At 46.5% G+C, this 23,131-nt stretch overlaps 1 protein-coding gene across 1 annotated transcript in view; it reads right to left on the bottom strand.

The window, feature by feature from the left end:
* Positions 1–23,131, bottom strand: part of LOC147666006 (laminin subunit beta-1-like) — a gene marked incomplete at its 5' end in the record, with an annotated part of 280,699 nt that overhangs the window by 23,419 nt on the left and 234,149 nt on the right. Inside the window, 3 exons of the mRNA XM_086949328.1 lie at positions 3,801–3,960; positions 19,176–19,352; positions 21,463–21,604. Of these exons, the coding sequence (XP_086805454.1) occupies positions 3,801–3,960; positions 19,176–19,352; positions 21,463–21,604 (479 nt within the window). The remainder of the gene's footprint in view (positions 1–3,800; positions 3,961–19,175; positions 19,353–21,462; positions 21,605–23,131) is intronic.

Here is a 23,131-nt window from a genome sequence, read left to right as displayed (position 1 = left end):
CCCCCTTCCCACTGACTCTGTCTTTCCTATGGATGACATGGCTCGGGGGTTGGCAGTGGCAATATCAGGTCCTGCACCCTCACCAAGCCACGTCTCTGTCAGAAATAGACAGTCGGCTCTGGAGTCCATCAGAAGGTTATAGACATCAAGCGCGTGCTTGCCTAAAGACCTTGTGTTAAGCAGAAGGCAGCTAGTGCTGTTGGACGGAGGAGTAAGGGAAGCGATACGACCCTGACCTGGTTGCCAGCCACAGGCCGAACACCTGTTATTTGACCGGGCGGTTTGGGGAAGACCTTAATGCAATTACTGTTAGTGTGACAAAGGGATAGAAGAGCATTCCTGGTATATTTTATCATTTTGAATGCTAAACCACCCAGCCGGACCCGCGCCCGCCGCCTCCGGGACGCTGACGGGCGCAGACGGGCGCTCCTTAGGCGCCTCCGCAGCGCGCGTCCGCTGCGCGGAGGGGAGTGTACTTAGTTTGAAGGCGTCGCTGGCCGTCCGACGCGGGTCTGCACCACTAGACTGCCGCCCCCCCAAGATGGCCGCCACCGAAACGCGCGCCTGCAGGTCCCAGGGAATCCCCTAGCACCTCGATGTGCCGTCAGGAAGGCTGGGGAAACTGCAGGCAGGGCAGCGCGGCGCCAACAAAGAAGGAATCAGAGGTAGGAGAAAGTGAATGCAGTGCTGAGAGAACTAAGGTCACCCGGCTTTCCGCCTCAGGTGCCTGTCAGGAGACTAAAGTGCAGGGTGCGAAAATAGCAGCAAAAAGGACACAGAAGCTAGTAATCAGTTGTGTGTAGTCATCCTTTTTAAAATACAGTGCAAATCACAACAAGTTAAAAACGAGTGAAACAGATTAAAATCGCTTGTGTTCAGCGCTATGCTTGTCACTCGCCCACACCCGGCTTCCGCCTCAGGTGACTGGGACAAGTGAGGATCTCATGTAGATCGGTGTGGGGAAACTTCGACCCACATTGAGGACACTTCTCGAATGGCGTTCTTTCCATGAGCCAGAAGATGAGGCCTAAGTAGGCCCGAAGGCCTTCGTCGACAACCAGAATCGAAGACTTCGAAGTTGTTGAAGAATCAATAACGTCGAACCGGGTGACGATTGCGTGTCGAAGGAAATTCGGTTCCAAACCGGAGCGCAGGAAACACATCTGAGCCCGATGGCGGAAAAAAACAATCTGAGGATGGAGCCGATGCCTATGCGCAATGTGGTCCAAAGGAGGAGTCACCTATCTTGTGACTTCCAAAGAGCTTTTCAGGACAACAACAAACTGCAGACATCCGGGCCCAACACTAGGTGGCGATCTATGCACAGTGTGTAATCTGCAACTCATATGCCTCGAACAACATTTTTTAGTTTATTTTTATTTGTGACTGTTATATAGCGCTATCTAGACCCGGAGGTATCGGAGCACTTAACCAGGGGAACGCTGCATTAGGAGGTACATCAAAATGATTATAAAGAGCGGGCTAGACCCGTAGGTATCAGAGCGCTATAACAGAGGAACATTGCGTTACAAATTGCATCAGTTTCAATATCGTAATATTGTACAGTAAACAAACAACGAGGTTGAGAGGATTTATAGGAAAGGAGGGGAAGAAGGAGCCGTAGCAGGGAGACAAGGAAGAACTGTGTCCAATGTCCGGCTAGGTAGGTGACGGTCGAGGGGGAAACCAGGGCCAATCTCCTCATTAGTTGTCTAGCAACTCCATTGGGCATCAGCCATGTTGCTCAGGTCTCAACATTCGGGAAAAACAGTTTAGAATAGATGTATAGTCTACAAAGATCGAAGTAAAAGAAGGAAGGGGGGAGGGCATAGAAACACATCAGAGAGGGAGTTGAGATACAACGGGGAGACAAGGTGAACTATGCCCAATGTCCGGCTGGGTAGGTGATGGTCAAGGGGGTGAACCGGGGCCAATCTCCTCTTCAGCTATCTAACAGCATCACAGCGCAAGATCTAATAAGCAGTGGCAAAGCTAGCATGACTGACGTCTGCTGCCTTTTGGCTTATTCAAAGCATGTTTTCTTATTTTGTCATGGTTTTTATTAAACTTTGTTAGGGAAGCTGCCTGGTCCTCTACAATCTAAAAAATGTTTCAAAGGCATAAAGCAAAAATATATTTGGCTCACAAAAAGCACACTATCATTTTAGTTCCTGGCACTAAACAAAACTACTTTTTATGTGAATATGCTCTTCATGAAAAAGCAGGATGCTGTTAACCACGGTGAAGTTAGCCACGTCCTGAAGTAGGCTGACCCATTGTCTCATGCTGTAGTGGGCAGAAGGTAATGTTAAACATCAACAAACCGATGGATGAAGAGGACTGGCTGCTAGCCCCAATAAGTAGTAACATTTGAAGTAGTGTGGCTCACTGGTTAGAGGCGGCAGACCCGAGAGCAGAGGACGGCCCGGGACCAGGGTTCGATTCCCGGCGCGGCAGGTTTCTGGACCAGGGTCAGCGGACTCGATAATTCTCTCGCCTCGGTGCCCACTCTGATCAGCGATCACACTCGGCAACTCTGGGCATTAGCTTGCCTCATCTTCACTAACGGCCCCACCAGACCGCCGGGGATGCCTGGTCTCACCCTGGAGATACCCATTAAGGGACCATCTCTCAGGGAAGCCAGGAAGTGTTTCGCAGCGGTCGAAGCGCCTTGGGACCCTACGGGTAAATAGTGCGCTATATAAAGGCCAATACATACATACATACACATACATTTTAGTAAAATCAGAAGGTCTAGAGTAAGAGCAGACATAGAAATAAGCATTTTATAAAAGTATAAAAAAATAAATTGGCTTTTAAACTAGACTTTCAGGTTAAATGCAATATTCTGAATTAGAGTTGAAGCATTTTTCATGAACTTCCTAATTTTGATAACTGATCAAGTGTATAAGAATGCTTTCTTTCCACTACAGTAAATAGTATATTGATACCTATAAAAAACGTAAATACCTCTTATTTTAATTTCTCTCATTTTGACCAATTGACATTTCTGAATTTGAGGAAAATATAGATGTGACAAATGGGATTCTATAGATTGTTTCCATTTAATTATTTTCTATTGCAGAACGGAGTCCAGCTTAGTTACAAGAGTCCATGATTAAGGCAACATTTTCAGGATATTCACATAGGATGAACTTGCAAACAATGGGTCTGCAAAGTCAGTCGCTATCCAGAAAATGTAACTTGGATCCAGCCTTGTCAATGTATATGAGAAACTCCTGCTAAAGCATAAACGAGACCGAACCAGCTCTGAATTGTTGCAGAACTGCTTCAAGCATGTTTAAGAGTGAGAAAATCCAGTAATTTTTGATAGTCTGATTAGTGCACAGCATGTAAAGTTAGAATATGCACACACTACAAAATAGAACTCGTCATGGTGGGGAAGTGTGCAAGCACACAACATCAACTCGAACAGTGCCAGAGTGCCACATGGTTCAAGGACACTTCAGCGTGGGCGAGCAACTTCGCTTGCACAGCTGGCACTAGAAACTGTAAAATACCTTGGCATCACTTCTACCACTTCTCTCTAGTTGAAAACTTTATACAGTGGAAACAATAAACAACTTCAATGTATACCATTAACCCCTTCCCTGTTGCCGTCGCAAGCACTACCTCGCTGGTGCTGCGAACGTCCAACGGCCGACGCGGCCCACCCATTTCGCGGAACCGCCGCACTGCTGCGAAATCGCGGCCGCGGCTAAGGATTTAAAAATGTTTACTGTGTTTGGTCTGCATTACTTTATTGGCAAATTTTCCTTGCCAAACTTACGTCAACCTACCTTTGAGTAGCTGAAGTTTACCACTGGCATTGGCCAGCAAGGATTTTGCCTCATTTTGTAAAGTTTCTGCTTTCTTCCTGCTCTCCTCAGATTCTTTTGTGTTTTTCGATATTAAGTCTTCCACTGATTTATATTTATCATTCAGTTCACTGTCCAAGACCTGAAGTTTCAAGCAAAAACAAAATAGTGTGGTGAGCACTTAAGAAAATCAAGCAGAAAATTGTGTATTATGTGGGTGAACCAATTAAAAATCATTTGAATTGCTGTCTGGAAAGGGAAATGGATCTCCATGTAAAACAAAACCATCCAACTGATGTGGTCAAATACCTTTAGTGCCCAATAATAAAATAAATGTGACTCACCTGTATTTACTCCGCTAATAAGGAGAGTTGGGGGAAGGGGGGGAAGAGGGTGGTGTTGGAACATTATCAGACAGGAAAATGTTACTTATCTGTGGCAATAGTTTTGCAGCTTGAATCTTTTCTGGATTCACATTCTGTGAATTATCCCACTATCTCTAGTGGTTGAGTCTGAAACTGTCCTTATGTTTTTTGTTCTTTTGCCGTTGACCAGAGGTGGGGCAGTGCTATTTGTCTAGGACGTTGAACACAGTCCTAAAATGCCTTAAAATGTAGTTGCCAAATTCAAATTTTGTTTTCCCTTCTGTGGTCAAGCATGCTTAATTGAATGGGGAGGTGAGTGGGGCACATATGAATTAAGAAAAGCTTCAGGCTGCAAAACGCATAGTTTCTTATCTGTCGGTGTAGTTTTGCAGCTTGAAGAAAATTCTGGTTTCACTATGCTGTAAATTATTCCGCCATCTAGTGGTTGGGTCTGGAATTGTAGTATTCCCTCTTTTTTTTTTCTTGGCCTGGTGGGCGTCGACATACCACCATTTTGTGTCCTGTGAAGTCGACGTGCTTCCTCCGGAAGCTCCCACCTTTGGTCGCCATCTTCAGATTAATTTTTTTATTTGTTTTGTTCATTTCTAGTTTCACTTTTTTTATTCCTCCAGTGTCATCTTCTTGGCGGAGGTGGGTGGGTTCGCTAGTGAATCCAGAAAAGTCTTCAAGCTGCAAAACTACACCGACAGGTAAGAAACTATACGTTTTGCAGCGTGAATCTTTTCTGGATTCACTATGCTGTGCATAGACTTTGTAGCGGTTTGCTAGTCTTGAGGTGGCTGGGTGGAAGATCAACGCTGGTTTGGGAATATGTGTTGTAAGACCTTCTGTCCTACTTGTGCTTCTTTGTTCATCTGAATGTCCACACAGTAGTGCTTTGTGAACGTGTGCACTGAAGACCACGTTGCTCCCTGGCAAATGTCTTGAATTGGGGCGTTTGCTAGGAAACCACTGTTGCTTCTTTCTTCCTTGTTGAGTGAGCATGCGGTGCTCCTTGCAAGCTTTGACCTGACTATTTGTGGCACAACTGTATGGCTTGTGCGATCCATCTTACAATGGTATTCTTTGTGACTGGTCGTCTCCGAAAACTGTTTGCAAACAAAACAAAGAATTGCTTTGTTTTCCTGCATTCCTTTGTTCTCTGAATATAGTACATGACAGCCCTTCTGGCGTCCAGGTTGTGAAATGCTCTTTCAGCTAGTGTGCGTGGGTTTTGGAAAAACTTGGTATTTGTATAGTTTGGTTAATATGGAACTTAGAAACCATCTTTGGCATAAAATGTGGATCCGTCCTCATGATGAATCTGTCTTTATGTATTTGGAAGTAGGGCTCTTGTAGTGTTAGAGCCTGCGATTCATTTACTCTACGTAATGATGTTTTCGCCACTAAAAACGCAGTCTTAAGCGTGAGCATCTGTAAAGTTGCCTTGTGTATTGGCTCAAATGATGCCATCATTTGAGCAAATACCACCGTCCATGTGGGTGGTGGCACCCTCTTTGGAGGTGCTACCCTTTTTGCTCCTGCCAGGAATCTCTTGAGCACTTGTGATGTGAAGAAACTATTTCCCGTTTCACCCCTTGTGTAAGCTACGATTGCTGCCAAGTGTACCCTTATAAATGCGTAGCTTAGTTTCTCCAGTAGCAAATATGTTAAATATTTTAGTACTGTTGAATCCCTTGTGATCTTTTTTGAAAGTTTTCCCCTATGGCACCAAAGTGAGAAGTGTTTCCATGTTGCTGTGTAACACTTTTTTGTTGTAGGTCTTCTTGCCTCTCTGAGTACTGCCATTGTGCTCTCTGGTAGTTTGAGGTGAGAAAATTCTAAGTCCTCAGGAGTCATGCCGCCAGGCTTAGGCTTCCTGGTTTTGGGTGTAGACCCTTTCAGTTTTGCAGAGTTCGAAGGTCCTTCCTGTTGGGGAGCTTGTACCTTGTGACATTTTCATAATCAATGAGAACCAGGTTTGCCTGGCCCACTGTGGTGCTATGAGGATTAGTTTCATGCGGCTGATCCGGCACCTGTTGAGTACCCTGTGCAGCAGTGGTATCGGGGGGAAAAGAGTAAGCAAATGTCCCGGACCAGTCTATCCATAGTGCATTCCCTAGGGACTGTGCGCATGGTTGTCTGGATGTGAAGTGTTGGGATTTTGAGGTGTTGCAAATAGGTAGATTTGTGGAGTCCCCCATCTTTAGAAGATTTTCAGAATTTCTGATTGATTCATCTCCCATTCGTGGGATACTGATGTTTGTCTGCTCAGTCTGTCTGCTTCTACATTGTACTTCCTTGGACGATGGATTGCTAGTAGGTCTATGTTCCTTGAAATCGCCCATCTCCATAGCTCCTGAGCTAGGGTTGACAGTGTTAATGATTGTGTTCCCCCTCATTTGTTGATGTAAAACATTGTAGTTGAATTGTCTGTTTGAATCAACACCCTCTTTCCATAAAGCTCTTTCAGAAAGGCTTTTAAGGCTAGGAACACGGTCTTTAATTCTAGGAAGTTGATTTGTTTTATCGCATCCTGCTGGTTCCATACACCCCTCACCCTGAGGTTGTTCATGTGGGCTCCCCACCGCCGTTGGGAAGCGTCTGTCGTAATGGTCACTATTAGAGTTGGTTGTGTGAAAGGACTCGCCTGTGTTATAATCTTCCTGTTCCACCATGTCATCTCCTGAAGAACTGTTTGTGCGACAACCAGTAGATCCTCCCAACTCCCTGTTGCCTGTGACCATTGTTGTTGAATCCATTCCGGGAATAGTCTTATGTGCAGTCGAATGTTTGGGACTAGATGAATGCATGAAGCCATCATCCCTAGTAGCTTCCCCACTGTCCTCACTGTCAGAGCTTGCCCCTTGCTGTAAAGATGTGTCTCTTTCAGAATTGCTATTGCCCTCTTTGTGCTTGGGAACACCTTCCCTAATGTTGTATCGATTTCAGCCCCTAAGAATATCTTCACTTGCTCTGGTGTTATTGATGACTTTTCCCAATGTATTGAGAAACCGAGCTTGAACAGAGTCTCTATGACCCTCTCTATGTGCTGTTTGCAAAGGTTGTATGTGCTTGCCCTTACTAACCAGTTATTTAGGTATGGATAAACATGTATTCGACGCGGCAGGGTCTTGAGCTCAAATGTCCACGGACTCGATAATTCTCGCTTCGGTGCCTGACCTAATCATGGGTTCACACTCTGCAACTCTGGGCATTAGGCTTGCTTAATCTCCACAACGGCCCCCCGCGGCGGGATGCCTGGCTTTCACCTTGGGGATGCCCTGTAGGGGCTATCTCACAGGGAAAAGCCAGGACGGGTTCCCAAGGCAAGCGCTTAGAGACCCCTGGGTTATAAGCGCTATATAAATCCAACATACAATACAATACAATACAATATTCCCTGCCTTCTTAGGTGGGCTGCTACTGCTGCTATACATTTTGTGAACACTCTTGGTGCGGACTTGAGTCCGAACCCTAGCACCGTGAATTGGTAGTGCGTTTTGTTGATTACGAATCGCAGTAGGTTCTTTTGTCTGTTGTTCATGAGGATGTGTAAGTAAGTGTCCTTTAGATCTATAGTTGCCATATAGTCCCCTTCCTGTATCTGAGGTATCCCTTCTTGTAAGAATGTCATCTTGATTTTTTGAATTTTTATTAACTTGTTTAGGAACCTTAAGTCTAGTATAGGTCATAATGTTCCGTCCACCTTTTGTATGAGGAAGTACGTTGAGTACATCCCCTTGTTCCTTTCCTTGTAAGGCACCCATCTCTATAGCACCCTTGTGTAGAAGTTCTTGTGCCTCTTCCAGCAAATGAAACAGTTCTCTTTTTGAATGAACCTTGTTCTTTGGTTTCTTGCATGGTGGTTGTCTTGCCAGTTCTATGCAATATCCCTATCGAATTATGTTTAATATCCATTTGTCGGATGTAATTTTCTTCCACTCCTGGAAGAAGTTTCCTATTCTGCCTCCTACAGGTGTTGCATGTTGGAGGTATTCCTTGTTGTGTGGGACCTGATGTTTTTATGTGTATTAGTTGTTGCGCCCTCAGATCCTTTTTAGTGTGCGCCAAGGTTGTAGTGCAGTCACTTGAAGGTGGGCTGCTGTCCCCCTCTCTGCTGTTGGCCTCTTCGTCGAGTGCGCGGAGGATTGCCTCCCCTGTTGGTACTGCCAACCTTGTTGTTAACCCTGTTGCTGACCCTCGTTCCCTCCTTGGTAACCTTGTTGAAAGGTCTGGTGTGAGGCTACTGGCTGGTGGTTATCTCAGCCTGTTGGTCTCCGTGATTGTGTCCTCCTACGCATACCTCTGAATTGTAGTGCCCCATGGACCATGAAGTTTCATTTTCTTTCTTCAGCTGAGTTAGCTTGTCATCCACAGCTATTCCGAACAATTGTTCTCCATTGAACAGGGTACTTTGAACTTCCGGTTTGAACCCTGAGAGTCGTAGCCAGGAGTGTCTTCTCTCCGTCACTCCGATCATCATCTGCCTGCTTGCTGTCTCCGCAGCATCTAGGGCTGATTTCAAACATGTATTTGCCATGTTCTTCCCCCTCTTCCACCAAGTGGCTTGCCCTTCTCTGAACTGGTATGTCAGATTCTTGAGCAGTTCGCCTACCTCCTCCCAGTGTTAGTATGCATGCCTATTGATTAGAGCGTTAGAGTTGGCTAGGAGCCACTGAATTACAGCACTTTGTTCCATTTTCCTTTCTGTGAGGTCCATTCTTTTGCTCTGCTTGTCTGGTGGTGGCCCCACGTTAGTGGGTACATTAGCCCTCTTTCTGGTTGTGTAAGCTATTATGGAGTCAGCAGGCACTGAACCCCTGATGTACATTGGGTCCTTGGAGGAGTGCTTGTATTTCTTCACACCCCTTGGTGTAACTGCCTTGCATGTGGCAGATTCCTTGAAGGTCCAGCACACTTGGGAGCATGGGCAAGAATTGGCTTATTTGTGTGGGCAGCAAGGTTTCAGGGAGAAAGTTTGACTGTGGCTTTTCCTCCTCTAGCAGTACTCCTTAGGTGTCAGCAGCCTTCTTTGTTACTTGATTGTACATCCTGATGCTGTTGGGGTGAGGGCCTCGAAGGGTATGTATCTACAACTTATTCTGGTGAGTCAGCATCGAAATCTTGCCACTGCATGTCTGTCTCCAAGGTTGCCGAACCGTGATAGGTTTGACCCTCATCTCCTCCCTCGGCTTCAAAGTAGTATTCTTCTTCCTCCTCTTCATCAGCCGGTTCTGGGGTTGTAGGAACTTGTAGTTCCTCAAGGTGTCTTTCGGGAGGTGTCGAGGTTTTAGGCAGGATCTTGAATTGTTTCATTGTCTCAGCGAAATCTTTCTTGTGCTTCAAGATACTTGCCATTTCGGCTTCGAGCCTCTTCTTCTCGAACTCCGATGCTTGTGCTTCGGCGTCGAGATTTTCGAGCTTTCTCTTGGTGCTTGTTAACATTGAAGTCGAAGCTTGCTTCACCCTCTCTTTCTTAGACGTCAAGGAGTCTTTCTCGTAACTGCTCTTCGACGACTCAGTCTTATCAAGGGTTTTCGCCGTCCTGGAGTCCTTGTCAAAGGAACCGAAGGACTGTTTGTCCTTGCACAGGCCCGCGGTCGCGACATTTTCGACGTCGGGGCTGTTTTTGAGGACTTTGAGAGACTACTTCGGGGCTCGGTGGACTGTATCGGGGTCGCGGTTTCTCTTACCTCTTTAGGTGCTCTTTTTTTCGGCGGCAGCGACTTGGACGTGCGCATCCTTGTCACCCTGAGGCCCTTTGGTGACGCTGTCCTCTTCCTCGCTGGAGAGGCCCAGGTCTCGAATCGATGGTGGTGGTCCTTGACTCTGCATGTTGTAATTCGCTCTCCTTTGCCTTTCCCTTACCCTCAAGGTCTTCGGGGTGAACGCCGAGCACACAATGCACTCTTCGGAGAGGTGGAGCGGTGGTCAAACGGCAGGCAAAGGTTACGTCCTGTATGCTGGTCCTTCTGTGCGTACTTGTGGTTGCAATAGTTGCAGAACTTAAATGGCGTCTTGTTCTTTTCCTCTTCTCTGCATTCCGGTTCGCCGGCTCGAAGGCGGGTGTTTAGATACGTTGTTTTCCTGTTAAGTTTTCGTGGATTCTTCTCTCCAAAGTTCTGGAGCTCCTTCCATCTCGATCCAGACCCAACAGCAGAAAAAAACATCTGAAGATGGCAACCAAAGGTGGGAGCTTCCGGAGGAAGCACATCGATGTCACAGAAGACACCAAATGGTGGTATGTCGACGCCCACCAGGCAACGAAAAAAAAAAATACTACAATTTCGGACCCAACGACTAGATGGCGGAAAAATGCACAGCATAGTGAATCCAGAAAAGATTCACGCTGCAAAACAGAATGGTTACTTACCTTTATGAGTAGTTTTGCAGCTTGAAGAGTTTTCTGGATCCACATGTTGTGCATTATTAGCTATCTAGTGGTTGGGTCTGGAATGATCTTTGTTGTTTTTTTTTTCATGGGGGTCGTCGACCACCATTTGGTGGTAAGCCTGTCCCATGTATGACAGATGGTACAGCGGAGATATTCCTGGATCCTGTGCATAGTTGCCATATTTAGATTCTATTTTCTGTCGTTTTGGAATTCTTCCTCCTTTCTTTTGTCTTTGTTGTTCTAACCTGGTTACATGATGTCCCATTTCTGGGGAAGTTGGTGGGTGATATGTGAATCCAGAAAACTCTTCAAGCTGCAAAACTACTCCTACTGGTTTGTAACCATTTAATTTTTCAGCTTGAATCCTTTTCTGGATTCACATGCTGTGTATTAGCTTATGTAGTGGTATCCCTTTCCTTAGGTTGGTTGGTATGAAATTAGGAAGAGTTTGCAAGCAGGTGCTGAAGTACTTTTTGTTCCGCCTGTGCTTCCTTGTTCATTTCAATATCCACAGAGTAATGTTTTGCAAATGTGTGTGAAGATGCCCATGTTGCTGTTCCATCTTGATCTTCATCATTTGTCACCTGGACATCGCTATTAGATCCGAGTACCAGGTCTGTCTGGCCCATTGCGGGGCTATGAGGCACAAGTTTAGCCCTGGCTGTCTGGCTTTCTCCGGCACCTTGGATATTAGGGGAATCATTGAAAAAGTGTAACAATTCTCCCTGACCAATTCCGTTTCAGGGCATTCCCTTCTGACTAGTGGTGTTCAAACCTGGATGCGAAGTGTTGGCATTTTGTGTTTTATGCTGTTGTGAATAGATCGACTAATGGACTTCTCCAGTGTCTCCTGTTTCAGTTCCCATTTGTGGGAGTTGCTTCCTTATCTGCTTAGTCTTCTCTGCTTTTGTAGCTATTCGGTGAGTCCTCTCTTTTTAGGTCATTAGGATCTTATTCTCTGGTGCCAGGGGCTCCCCAGAATACTGAATTTAGGGGTGTTCGAGGGAGTGCCAGGTAGCACCCAATGGGCTACTTACCTTTAGGTTGACTAAACCCTCATATGGCCACTTCTGTTGGGATGCGAGCATAACCCTGATGCTGGTTGGTTAATTTTCTCTAAGACAAGATGGAGAAATCTAAAGAGAGGGGTCCACATCACCTGCCCCACCCTAGGGGTGGTGCTGGCTAAATGTGGGTACACTTCCTAATCCAACTAGTTTTTCCCCTTGTACTCCTGTCAAAAAAGCAACAGTACAGGAGGGTTGGCATCCTCTCCTGTGAGAGAAACTAGTGTCGCATACCAAAGGCTTTGCAGCGCCCTTGCCTTGGCAGGCTAATCTGCAGTGCATCTCGTGGGAGGGGAGAAAGACAACCCCTGCCAGAGCTGGCCTGGTTTCTGGTCTCCTGAGAGCAAAGGTTCTCACCCTAGGGGGTTAGGAATTCATCTCTGTTGTCAGGCTGGCTAAAACCAGTCAGTAAGTCCACCTGCAGTTGGTAAGATTTCAGGGGCCACCTCTAAAGTGCCCTCTGGGTGCATGTATTGATAAATCCAAAACTGGAATCAGTGTAGGTTCATCAACACGAGATGTTTGATACGATAACAAACATCCCTATTTTCAGTGAAACCATCATGTAGCTGGGGAACTCGTTTTCACCAGTGTTCAGCACATGTTTAAACATGGCTTCCCTGTTCACTTACACTGGCAGTAATCGAACAGCCCAGTACAGGGGCATAAATGCTCATGTATTTATGCCCTCACATGTAGTATAGTGCACCATGCCTTAGGACTGTAGGGCCCACTGTAGGCTAGATATACAGCATTAAGTGTCTTAAGACATGACACATAGCTGTGTGCCATGTCGACTCTTCAGTTTTTTCTGCTCCAAGACATGCAGCCTGCAATGGCAGTTTGTATGATCTTGGTGAGGGGTCCCTAGAGTGGCACAATTTGTGCTGCAGCCCTACTGAACCCTCTTCAGTCCAAATGCTCCAGGTACCAGGGGTAGCATTTTACTTTGGACTCACAGGGGTTGTTAAAGTTGTGCCATTTGTGGTACAGTTTTAAGGAGAGAACACTGGCACTGGAAATCTGGTCAGCAGAGACCCAGTACACCTCAAAGTTGCATCTAAAACAAGCAAAAATGTGTGTGTGGGGGGTACTACAACTAGTACCCAGTTCCCTACAGTAGTACTCTGTATTTGTAGTGTACTTTCTCTTGTACAAACTATAGATACCTCTTGTGTGCTTGATTAATGGGAATGTGCAGGTAGGCATCCTTGGGATCTAATGTAGCCATACAGTCGTAATTTTGTAGGAGTGGAGTTACTCCCAGAAGTGCTGATCTCCTGAAATGTTGCATGCAGATTAATTTGTTTATGGACCAGAGGTTCAAAATTGGTCTTTGGGTATGGGATTGTTTCGGGAATAGGAAGTAAGGAGATTAGTTCCCCTTGTTTTGTTCCCTTACAGGTACCCTTTCTATCGCCTTCTTTTGTAAGAGTTCTTCGACCCCTATCCTAAGTAGAATTATCTCGTTCCCTTGATATCCTTTTGCTTTTGAGGGAATTGGTGGGGGTTATTTGAGCAGTTCTATGCAATATCTGTAACCCATCACGTTCAAAATCCAACTGTCTGTGGTGATTTCTTCCCACTCCTGTGGGTAATCCCCTATCTTGTCTCCCACTGGTGTTTTGTGGGGCCCTGCTTCGTCAAGTCACTTACTTGTGGCTCCTCCCCCTCAGAGAGTATGCCCTCTTTTTCCTCTTGCACAAAATGGTTGCTTCGTTGGGTGCTGCCACGGTTGATACGTGGTCTGATGCATGGCCTGATTTATGCTGGCTTGTTCTATTTCTGTTGATGCTCCAATGGGAATGGTGCTCAGACTGTGGGCCTTTGGGTTTTTCTTCCACCCCTTTAAGATGAGCCTCTGTATTTCAGGGCTCCCATTGCCTTTGCTGTTTCGTTGTCCTTTTTAGGTCCAGCCTAGCGGCAGAGCACATGCGCTGCTCGTTCTGCGAGGCATGCCATATTAGAGTACATACTGGAAACCCCCCCACTCTCCGTCCATATTTGTCATTGGCTTGTCTCAGTGTCCTTCGTAAATGCTGGCTTCAAATTTGTAAATAGGCTTGTTAGTCCCTCCTTGGTACAGCTTGTCTGCATTGGTTACATCTCATAACGGATGGGCCTTTTACTTGTGGCGTTACATGGTCTGCATTATAAGTCGGTGAACACTATTTTCTTTAATGATCTTCCCTATTCCAACAACGATATCTCAGTAGGCCATCTGGTTTTACTAATGTATTTATTTAAATTATAGCGTGTCCACTTCAACCATAGCAGCCACGCCTTTTTATTTATTTAGGGAATAGCGCAGGGCACTTTCGTTAGGCCCGAGCAGGTGAACATTTTGCCCCTAAGGATCTAATTGGGAGGTAATTGGCCCTCCTGCTGCTCTTTTTCAGCTAGTTTGCAGTTTTTGTGCATTTATGCATGGGGGATCTTTCGCCAGCCAGTAACGAAAATCCCTCCGGGGACACAACATCATAGCTGCGCCAGCAGACCGTGTTACCCGGTCTCGGCGCTCGAGAGGAGATGGGATGTTATGAGCAATCATCGCATTCACTGTAGAGATTAGAGTTTCCAGGGCTCCTCGTCTCTTAATGAGCTTGGTTACTTATTTTCATACATTTAGCCTTTTTGAGTGGCAAGGATGGATGTGCAGAAAGACTGCTTTCTGCGTCGCACTTCTAGCCATGTCTTCCATGTTGCGGTCATCTCCATAGAGAAACTCAACCCTTTTCCTCTTCTGGTGGTTCCGGTGTGGTCAGAGGTTCAAGCTCTCTCTGCTCTTCCTCAAGATCTTTGGCCTCCTGTGACTCTGATGGTGTATGAAACCCTTTCAATGACTTGTCAAAGTTTCTCTTCTTTTGTAACACAATGGCCATGTTAGCCTTGAGTCTATGTTCCTTGCGCTCAACTCAATCACCTGTTGATTGTCAGTGTTGTTTTGACAGCCTCTTTGGTGATGAATTTCATACTCTTTTGCCTCACTCTCTTTTTACTTTTTTCCATTTACTTTTTTGCATTGAAGTGGTCTGCGAGGGTTTGGCTCCAGCAGTTTTCCTTGGGCTTAGACCAGTGGGGTTATTTATGCTTTTGCCACCCTGCAATTGTCAAGTGTTTTGCCATTGGGCATTCATGGTGAACTTCATGCCCAATTTAGCTGGCTTAGCCTGGATGCGAGAATGCAATGTTACCTTCTGGTATCTCTTGGCTTCGCCATCCTTCGACGCCTTCCACTCCACATTCAGCCTCTCAAATCCGATGACTCTTTCTGAAGTGTCAGAGCCTTCTCCCTGTACGAGGTCCTTCTCTTCTGTGGTGTTCTCATCATAACTAGACAGACCGATGTCCTTGAGTGAAGTTTGCTTCTGCATCATAGCATACATGCCAACAGACCCAGTTCAGGCAGGATACTCCAGATTTTAAAAGATAAAAATGGCTATATTTTACCTGTCTCAACCCTGAAATTGCCTCTGCTTCAATAGAAGTGAATGGGGAAAATATATTCCATCCAATTTTCTTTTCAAAAACTCCCACTTTATGGCTGTAAAATATTGGCATGTATGTAATGTACTATTCTCAAACTTACAGCTTCTGCTGAAATTCCGTACGGGCTTCGCAAACCTCAGCTCTGTGGTCTTTCAGTAGGCAGAAGTAGCAAACTTCACAAATATATTTATGTGCAAACCTTTTTTGGAACCGTGGACACAATCTAAAGGGAGTCTTCTGATCTTCCCCGGAGTGGACTTTTAAATAAATACACATTCTCCAATCAATCAGATTTGTAGAGCGCTACTTGTCACCAGTGAGGGTCTCTGGCCACGTGCTGTAAACACGGTCTCCTTTTTCACGATTTTCCTGAAAAATCCATCAATATGTTTTTTAGCATTGGAACGCCTCTGTTCGGTTTCCATATCCAACCCTAAAAAAAAGTATCGGACGATTGCGACCATGCACACGGTCTTGCTGGGCATACATCTGATATTACAATTGGAATGACATATCAATATATGGTTGTCGAGGACACCCAGAAGCAGTTATTACAAAAAGGAAACCAGCATTTGCAATGCAATAGGTCTCGCATTAGTAAAAGTTTGAGTTTTTGGTGTAGCAAATAATAATGCAACACTAATAGCTTGAATTTTTAGTAATGGAGACCTATAGAGTGTAGTGTATTATGTATTATGAAAATAAAAGGTGATGTGTGAATATGGGCCAAATGAAAATGGTAAACAGTACCGACCCCTGAACATGCCCAGCACACAATACCTGTAACACATCACCACAAATTAAACAAGGAAGAGCATGAAACACCACTTGGATGGACAGACTGTGACAGGCCAAGCCGAACACCAGCAGCAACCACCTCAAGTCCATCCTCCAACCCCAACGCCGGAAACAACGACATCACCCCATCGCAAGACCTCTGCAACTCCCTCGCCTCCTACTTCCACAACAAGATAGCGGACATACACAACAGCTTCAGCACTCAACCGACGCACGCCACGACCGCAGCAACGCCACCCACCACCACCCTCCGCGCCTGGACCCCGGTCAACACCGAAGACACCGTCCACATGATGAACTCCGTCCACTCCGGATCTCCGACCGACCCCTGCCCTCACCACGTCTTCAACAAAGCCGACGCTGTCATCGCACCCCACCTGCGGGACATCATCAACACCTCATTCGACACCGCCACCTTCCCCGAGAGCTGGAAGCACGCCGAACTCAGCGCTCTACTCAAGAAACCTACAGCAGACCCCACCGAACTCAAGAATTACCGCCCCATCTCTCTACTCCAGTTTCCAGCCAAAGTCATCGAAAAGACCGTCAACAAACAGCTGGCCGCCTTCCTCGAGACGAATGGATCCCTCGACCCATCGCAGTCCGGATTCCGTGCCAACCACAGCACCGAGACCGCCCTCATCGCCGCCACTGACGACATCCGAGCCCTGATGGACAACGGAGAAACAGCGGCCCTCATCCTCCTAGACCACTCCGCGGCTTTCGACACGGTCTGCCACCGCACCCTAGTGCAGCGCCTCAGCAACGTCGGAATCCAGGAGAAGGCACTGGAATGTATCGTCTCCTTCCTCGACGGAAGAACACAAAGAGTCCGCCTACCACCGTACAAGTCAGAGGCCACCGAAGTCATCTGCGGCGTCCCTCAAGGATCCTCGCTGAGCCCTACTCTCTTCAACGTCTACATGAGCCCCCTCGCGGCCATCGCACGCCAACACAACCTCAACATAATCTCCTACGCCGACGACACCCAGCTGATCCTCTCCCTGACCAACGACCCCGCCGCCGCCAGAGCCAACCTGCACGAAGGGATGAAAGAGGTAGCCGAGTGGATGACGACGAGCCGCCTGAAACTGAACTCAGATAAGACGGAGGTCCTCATCCTGGGCTCCTCGCCCTCCGCCTGGGACGACTCCTGGTGTCCCCCCGCCATGGGCACCGCACCCAAACCGACGGACCACGCACGCAACCTGGGTTTCATCCTGGACTCCTCCCTCTCCATGACCAGGCAAGTCAACGCCGTCTCCTCGTCGTGCTTCAACATCCTGCGCATGCTTCGGAAGATCTTCTGGTGGATCCCCACAGAGACCAGGAAGACCGTCACCCAGGCCCTCGTCACCAGCTGACTGGACTACGGCAACGCACTCTACGCCGGAACCACCGCCAAGATCCAGAAGAGACTCCAGCGCATCCAGAACGCCTCAGCCAGACTCATCCTCGACATCCCACGACACAGCCACATCTCCGGACACCTAAGAGACCTGCACTGGCTCCCGGTCAACAAGAGAATCACCTTCCGCCTCCTTACCCACGCACACAAAGCTCTCCACGATCAAGGCCCGAGCTACCTCAACAACCGGATGGATGATGATGGATATTCATGACTTCACATAACCGTGAGGTAAACACTGGTCCCGTCACCACGAACCTCCTTCCCGCGCACAGTCTCGGATGAGTCTACACGTTACCTGAGCGCTTGCCCCGCACCGACATCTTGAAGGAATCTATGTACTATCTATCGATCAGGCTCACAGGTGCTTCGGCTCTGACTGATGAGAGCTTTAAAAGCAGGGCTCTGCCCAGTGGATAGCGACCAGCTCAGCAGGATCGGCGGACGGGCAGGCCGTTTAATAACCGCTAGGCCCATCCAGCCCACCTCCCAAAACTTTCCCTTAAAATGACGTGATTGATGGGCATGACAAGCCCTGGCTCCGTCCGTTTTCCCTCAGTCAGCAGGGGCTTGCTATCCCTGCTGACCCCGTCCCAGACTGGGGATTGGCCCTCAGACGACGCCTCGGTTCAAAGGAGAGAACTCGCCCGACAATCATTAACCATGTAGGGGGCAAAGTGCACACTGAAAAGCGGTCTTTCTCAAACCTTACCAAAGCAAACGCAGCTCAGCCAGTGCCCCCAACGCTGACCTGCAGTACAGTCCTATTAGGGCAGTGAGCGTGGTCTATAAAGGCAGCTCTGCCATTGTCTCTGAACCCAACCTGCAGCATCACATGTTAGCCAACCGGTGAATCCACTCCGAGGATGTGGCATTAGAGATGCCAACTTTGGAACCGCGGAGCCAGTACAACATACGTTGACACTACCCTAATCATTTAAACCTTCCCCATGTCTAAAAACATACATTAACTTAACTTGTGTAATGCAGCCGAAGTGCTCATCAAGTAAAGAGCACTGATGCCCTTGCCAAGTCAGTGCTTTAATTTTTTTTTTTTAAATAAGCTTGCATGCCTTAACTTGGGACACCAAGCCTCCGCGTAATTCTTTTTTTTTCTGGCAATTCTTAAATAACATGTGCTTTGTGGAACAGCCTCAGAAGGAAGCAGATAATTCAGATCTAACACAACCGCTCTAAAAAACCAGTGGTGTGCGCGCACCACAGAGAAGCAAGGGCAAGGGAGTGCAGCAGCGAGACGAACGTGCGCTGCTGCGTGTGCTAGCCACTGGTGGGAATGGGAGGAGCAAAGGCGGGACATGTGCCCGCCTTTGCCCAATTGAAAGCCGTATTTTCGAAATAAAAAAACCACTAAAGCCTATGGCAGGCGGCGAAAGCCTGCTCACACGCACAAGCGTGTGAGCAGCTTTCAGAACCACAGACAAAAGGGCTCTCGCTGCGCGAGCAATGCTGCACACAGCAACACAGGTACAAGCCCTAAAAAGGCTACAAGAACAATTCCAGACCCAACCACTAAATGGCTTAATACAAATCATGAGTCCGTAAAAGATTCACACAGAATTTTATCTGCAGAAAAACAGACACTTCTGCCAAATGAGCACAGACCATCTGCAGTGTACATGTGAAATGGCAACAGTTTCTTAGTTACCAGAGTATGGCACCATCACATTGCCAAAATCCTTCTTGATGACAGATGAAGCATTCCGAGTCTCACCAGCTCATTCCTGAATGCAGTTATCTATCTCTTCTGACAGCGTTAAATGCATGCACTTTTTACCTTGCTGGTTTTGTACAGCTCACACACTCCTTGCATACCTTTTTAGCTTCGTCCGCAGTCAGTTTAACATTATCCACTGATAGTGTAATCTTTTCAGCTGAGTCTGTATTTGACATGGTTTTCTTTTTAAGGTCTTCAACATTCCTCTCCAGCTGAGCAAGACGCTCTGTAGCATTGTTTAGCGTTTCCTCTGAAGCTGCTGTCTCCGATTCAATCTAGCAAGAGATAAAAAGGATGATTTAAATTGAAAATAAACACGTCTTAGAACAATTTGAAAGAGCCCTTAATTTGTGCAGTGCATGGCCAGAGTCCTGTGAGTGAATACTTTGCATGTTCAGTTAGCGAAAGTAATGCAGACAACATACAATAACATGGAAACAAAACCTGCTGCACACTTATATAAAAGTTCAAGCAAAACAGATGTCTCAATGGACATAAAGTTCAATTATCATGGGCGAAGGATTGGACCACCAGTGTTTCGGTTCTTCTTTTATTGTTCATAGAAAGCCAGCCGAAACGTGTTTCGTCGCAAGAAAACACACTGTTTCCGCGACTCCTCAGGGCTGTAGGTAATGAATTTATAACCACAGGTCGCGGTGCCACTGATAATTCTGACCCGGCTCCGCTCGAGACCGGGTTTTCAGTATCAGTCAGAATATGACTTGCAAATTCAAAAGTGCTCTTCTCCAACTGGTATGCGGAGATTCTTTAATAAGTAGTATTGCTAAGTATTGCAATCCTCAGGGTGAGAAACTCAGGAGTGTGTCTTTATCCGCGTGTTTAAACCGCGGGAAGTGTAGAAACGTCTACAGCAAAAAGTCCCCGTAGTGCGGGGAGTCAGTCAGCGACGGTATCGCTCGGGTTCGCGTTTCGGTTCCGGGACTTTTTGCTGTAGACGTTTCTACACTTCTCTCGGTTTAAACACGCGGACAAAGATACTGACTGATACTGAAAACCCGGTCTCGAGCGGAGCCGGGTCGGAATTATCACCGGCACCGCGACCTGTGGTTATAAATTCATTACCTACAGCCCTGAGGATTCGCGGAAACAGTGTGTTTTCTTGCGACGAAACACGTGTCGGCTGGCTTTCTATGAACAATAAAAGAAGAACCGAAACACTGGTGGTCCAATCCTTCGCCCATGATAATTGAACTTTATGTTTATTGAGACATCTGTTTTGCTTGAACTATTATATAAGTGTGCAGCAGGTTTTGTTTCCATTGTATGTAGTGTGTCTGCAAAGCACACTTCTGCCTTACAGCATTTCTCCTGTGCGTTAACCTGAGCAGTGCGCCCAGTATTTCCCTCGCACCTAAAACCCTGTCCTTTGTTGCAACATACAATAACATTCTTATCTGTCCTCCATGCAAGCTCAACATATTAAGGCATGACCATGAGCATTATGTGGGACTATCAAAGGTTAACGCTCACTTGCTGCTCGAGGGCTTCTTTGAAAGCACAGGTTTAAACAATGACAGTTGATCTTTTAAAAGGAAGCCTGCCTTTAGCTTTTGATAGTGTTTCTCTGAATTCTTACATGGCAGAGTGAGGGATAGTATAGGCCATTTATGTATTTGAGGCTAAGATGAGAATATGTTTGCTCCACATGTCAGCTTGAGAGCCCCAACTCAGGCAGGACACTTGACAAATACCATTGTGGGCATTTAGCTGAATCTGAAGAAGGGCTGTTAACAGGAGCAGCAGCCATTGTGCCTCTTGAAGACTGGCCATTACTATAATGGGCTTAACATCTGTCTGTCCTGCTGCATCAAAGACCTCAGGTCCAGTGCCCTGCTGATTCAGGGTGCATCACTGTATGTGATCAACTGCCCACCGTCCCTTCTATGGCTTACACAAGCATTTACCTCAAGAGAGTCAGGACTTATTAGCACAAAAGAAAATATTTATATAACTGAGTTGTGTATAACACTAACTATGTTGCAACCCAATCAGACACCAATATAAACAAATGGCTAGCATACAGTGGCTCCTGTGACAAACTGGAGAGGTTTGCAACTTTGATGCACCTGCATCATGCCCGGGCTGCTGCTGATCTCTCGGTCCACTTCTAAATATGCATCATACAGCAGACTTCAGCAGAACAGCATGATCAGGATGATGGCTACCCAAGAAAGGCAAGTGTTAAGAGTATTTCTTGCCTAATTTGTCAAAATGAGGATTGTGTTTTGAAAGTACAGCCAAATGCAAAATCAGTTTGTGGTCAGGTCAATCCAAAGCCCATGCAAGGAAACGGAGGTATAAGGTTCAGTGAGAAGTTTTTTTTTTAAAGAACATTACAAGCCACCCACTAATACCATGACTTACTGATGAAAGGAGGTCTTGGGTTCCTCTAATGTCATCGTCTGCTTTCTTGATGGCATTCTCAGCAGAAATCTGAGCCTTCTCGGCTTCTTCTAAGGCCTCTTTTACAATGTCAGCTGTGGCTCTAGCATCTGAGGCACTTTTACTGTGGAGGAAAAAATATACAAATTTTTTTTTTAATCAATGGTAAACACAAACCTACATCAAGGTATTTTTGCAGTGAAACACCATACATCTTTGATTACACCTGTTCTGTCCAACCCAATATGAAAATATGGTATTCTTCACTTTCAAGACACATCGTCGATAACTGTCAAAAGCTCTTGCAATTACATTTAAAGGTCAATCTGCTCTAAGCAAACGACTGAAAAAAGTAGAGCTCATTCCTTAATAGGAAACACTTGGAAACTTTCAGCCCCATACTGGTGAAATATGATGAAAAGAAGAGCGATCCAGCTTCTACACCCACCCGCCAGCTCCGCTCCACCAACCTCGCCCTCGCCACAGTCCCCCTTTTCCGAAGAGCGACCTCTGCGGCAGATCGTTCTCTCACCTTGCCACCAACACCTGGAACACCCTCCCCAACCACCTATGGCAGACCCAAGACCTGCTGACCTTCAGAAAACTCCTCAAGACTTGGCTTTTCGAGCAGTAGCAGCATTCCCCACTCCAGCGCCTTGAGACCCTCACGGGTGAGTAGTGCGCTTTGCAAATGAGATGATTGATTGATTGATTTTAAAAAACTGCTCCAAATGTGGAACAAGCATTGCTCCCCTGAGCTCTTCAGATTGAGCCGTCAAAGTTCACAGGCTTCACAGTAGCTTTTGTGAAGCCTCAAACTCTAGCACGGTTGGAGCTGGTGATGAAAAGCTGCATTTGCCTCCGCTCTTCTGTTCTTGTGCTCCTTCGGATAAGTATTCCTATCCCACAATAGCCATACGATTATGGCCTGTCACACATGGCATGGCTACATGAGCTGCCCCACCATGCATGGTTCAGGTCTGAATTTCTGGAACTTTTTTCAGAACCCATCTCGATATGTGGATGTACTAAAGGTATATCATACGTGCACTCTTTGGATTCTTGTCACTCAGGCTGCCTCTCTCCAGAGAGGACAAAAAGCATAAGCAGCATTCACGTTTGTGTCAAGCATTCATCACTAAGGTCTATGAACCTTCCCTCAGGTCCCTCTCTAGTAAGGAGAGTGACTCACCTTATGTTTCATCTTCCTATTTAAAGTGTTTTTCAGGCACAGTGCGTGCTCATTAAACCATTCCCTCTATGAAAGAGATATATGGATTCGTGGGCATGGAATCATTGATTATGTCGACTTTGGTTAATAAATGCTTGTGAAAGACGAAAGAATGGCAAAGAACCGGGCATGACGACAGAGGCCATCAGGCATGTGCACTGAGGATATACACCACTTGTACTCTTATTCTAACGGGTGAAGAATACAAGACGCTGCATTCATGCACTGTTTTACAGTGCTCTTGGTGGAAGAGGACTGATTGAGCTCAAGACGAAATGGTTATTTATCAGTAGAAACAGTTTTGCAGCTTGAAGAGTTTTTTTTAATCACATGCTGTGCATTTAGTGGTTGGGTCCAGGATTGGATCTGGTCTCTCTTTCGTGCATCATTGACCCCCATTTGGTGGTAAGTCCATCCCTG

The sequence above is a fragment of the Lissotriton vulgaris genome, unplaced genomic scaffold (assembly GCF_964263255.1).
Source record: "Lissotriton vulgaris unplaced genomic scaffold, aLisVul1.2 SCAFFOLD_1018, whole genome shotgun sequence".
NCBI lineage: Eukaryota > Metazoa > Chordata > Amphibia > Caudata > Salamandridae > Lissotriton > Lissotriton vulgaris.
Note: the sequence above shows the minus strand (reverse complement) of the source record. Positions and strands in the feature narration are given on the sequence as shown.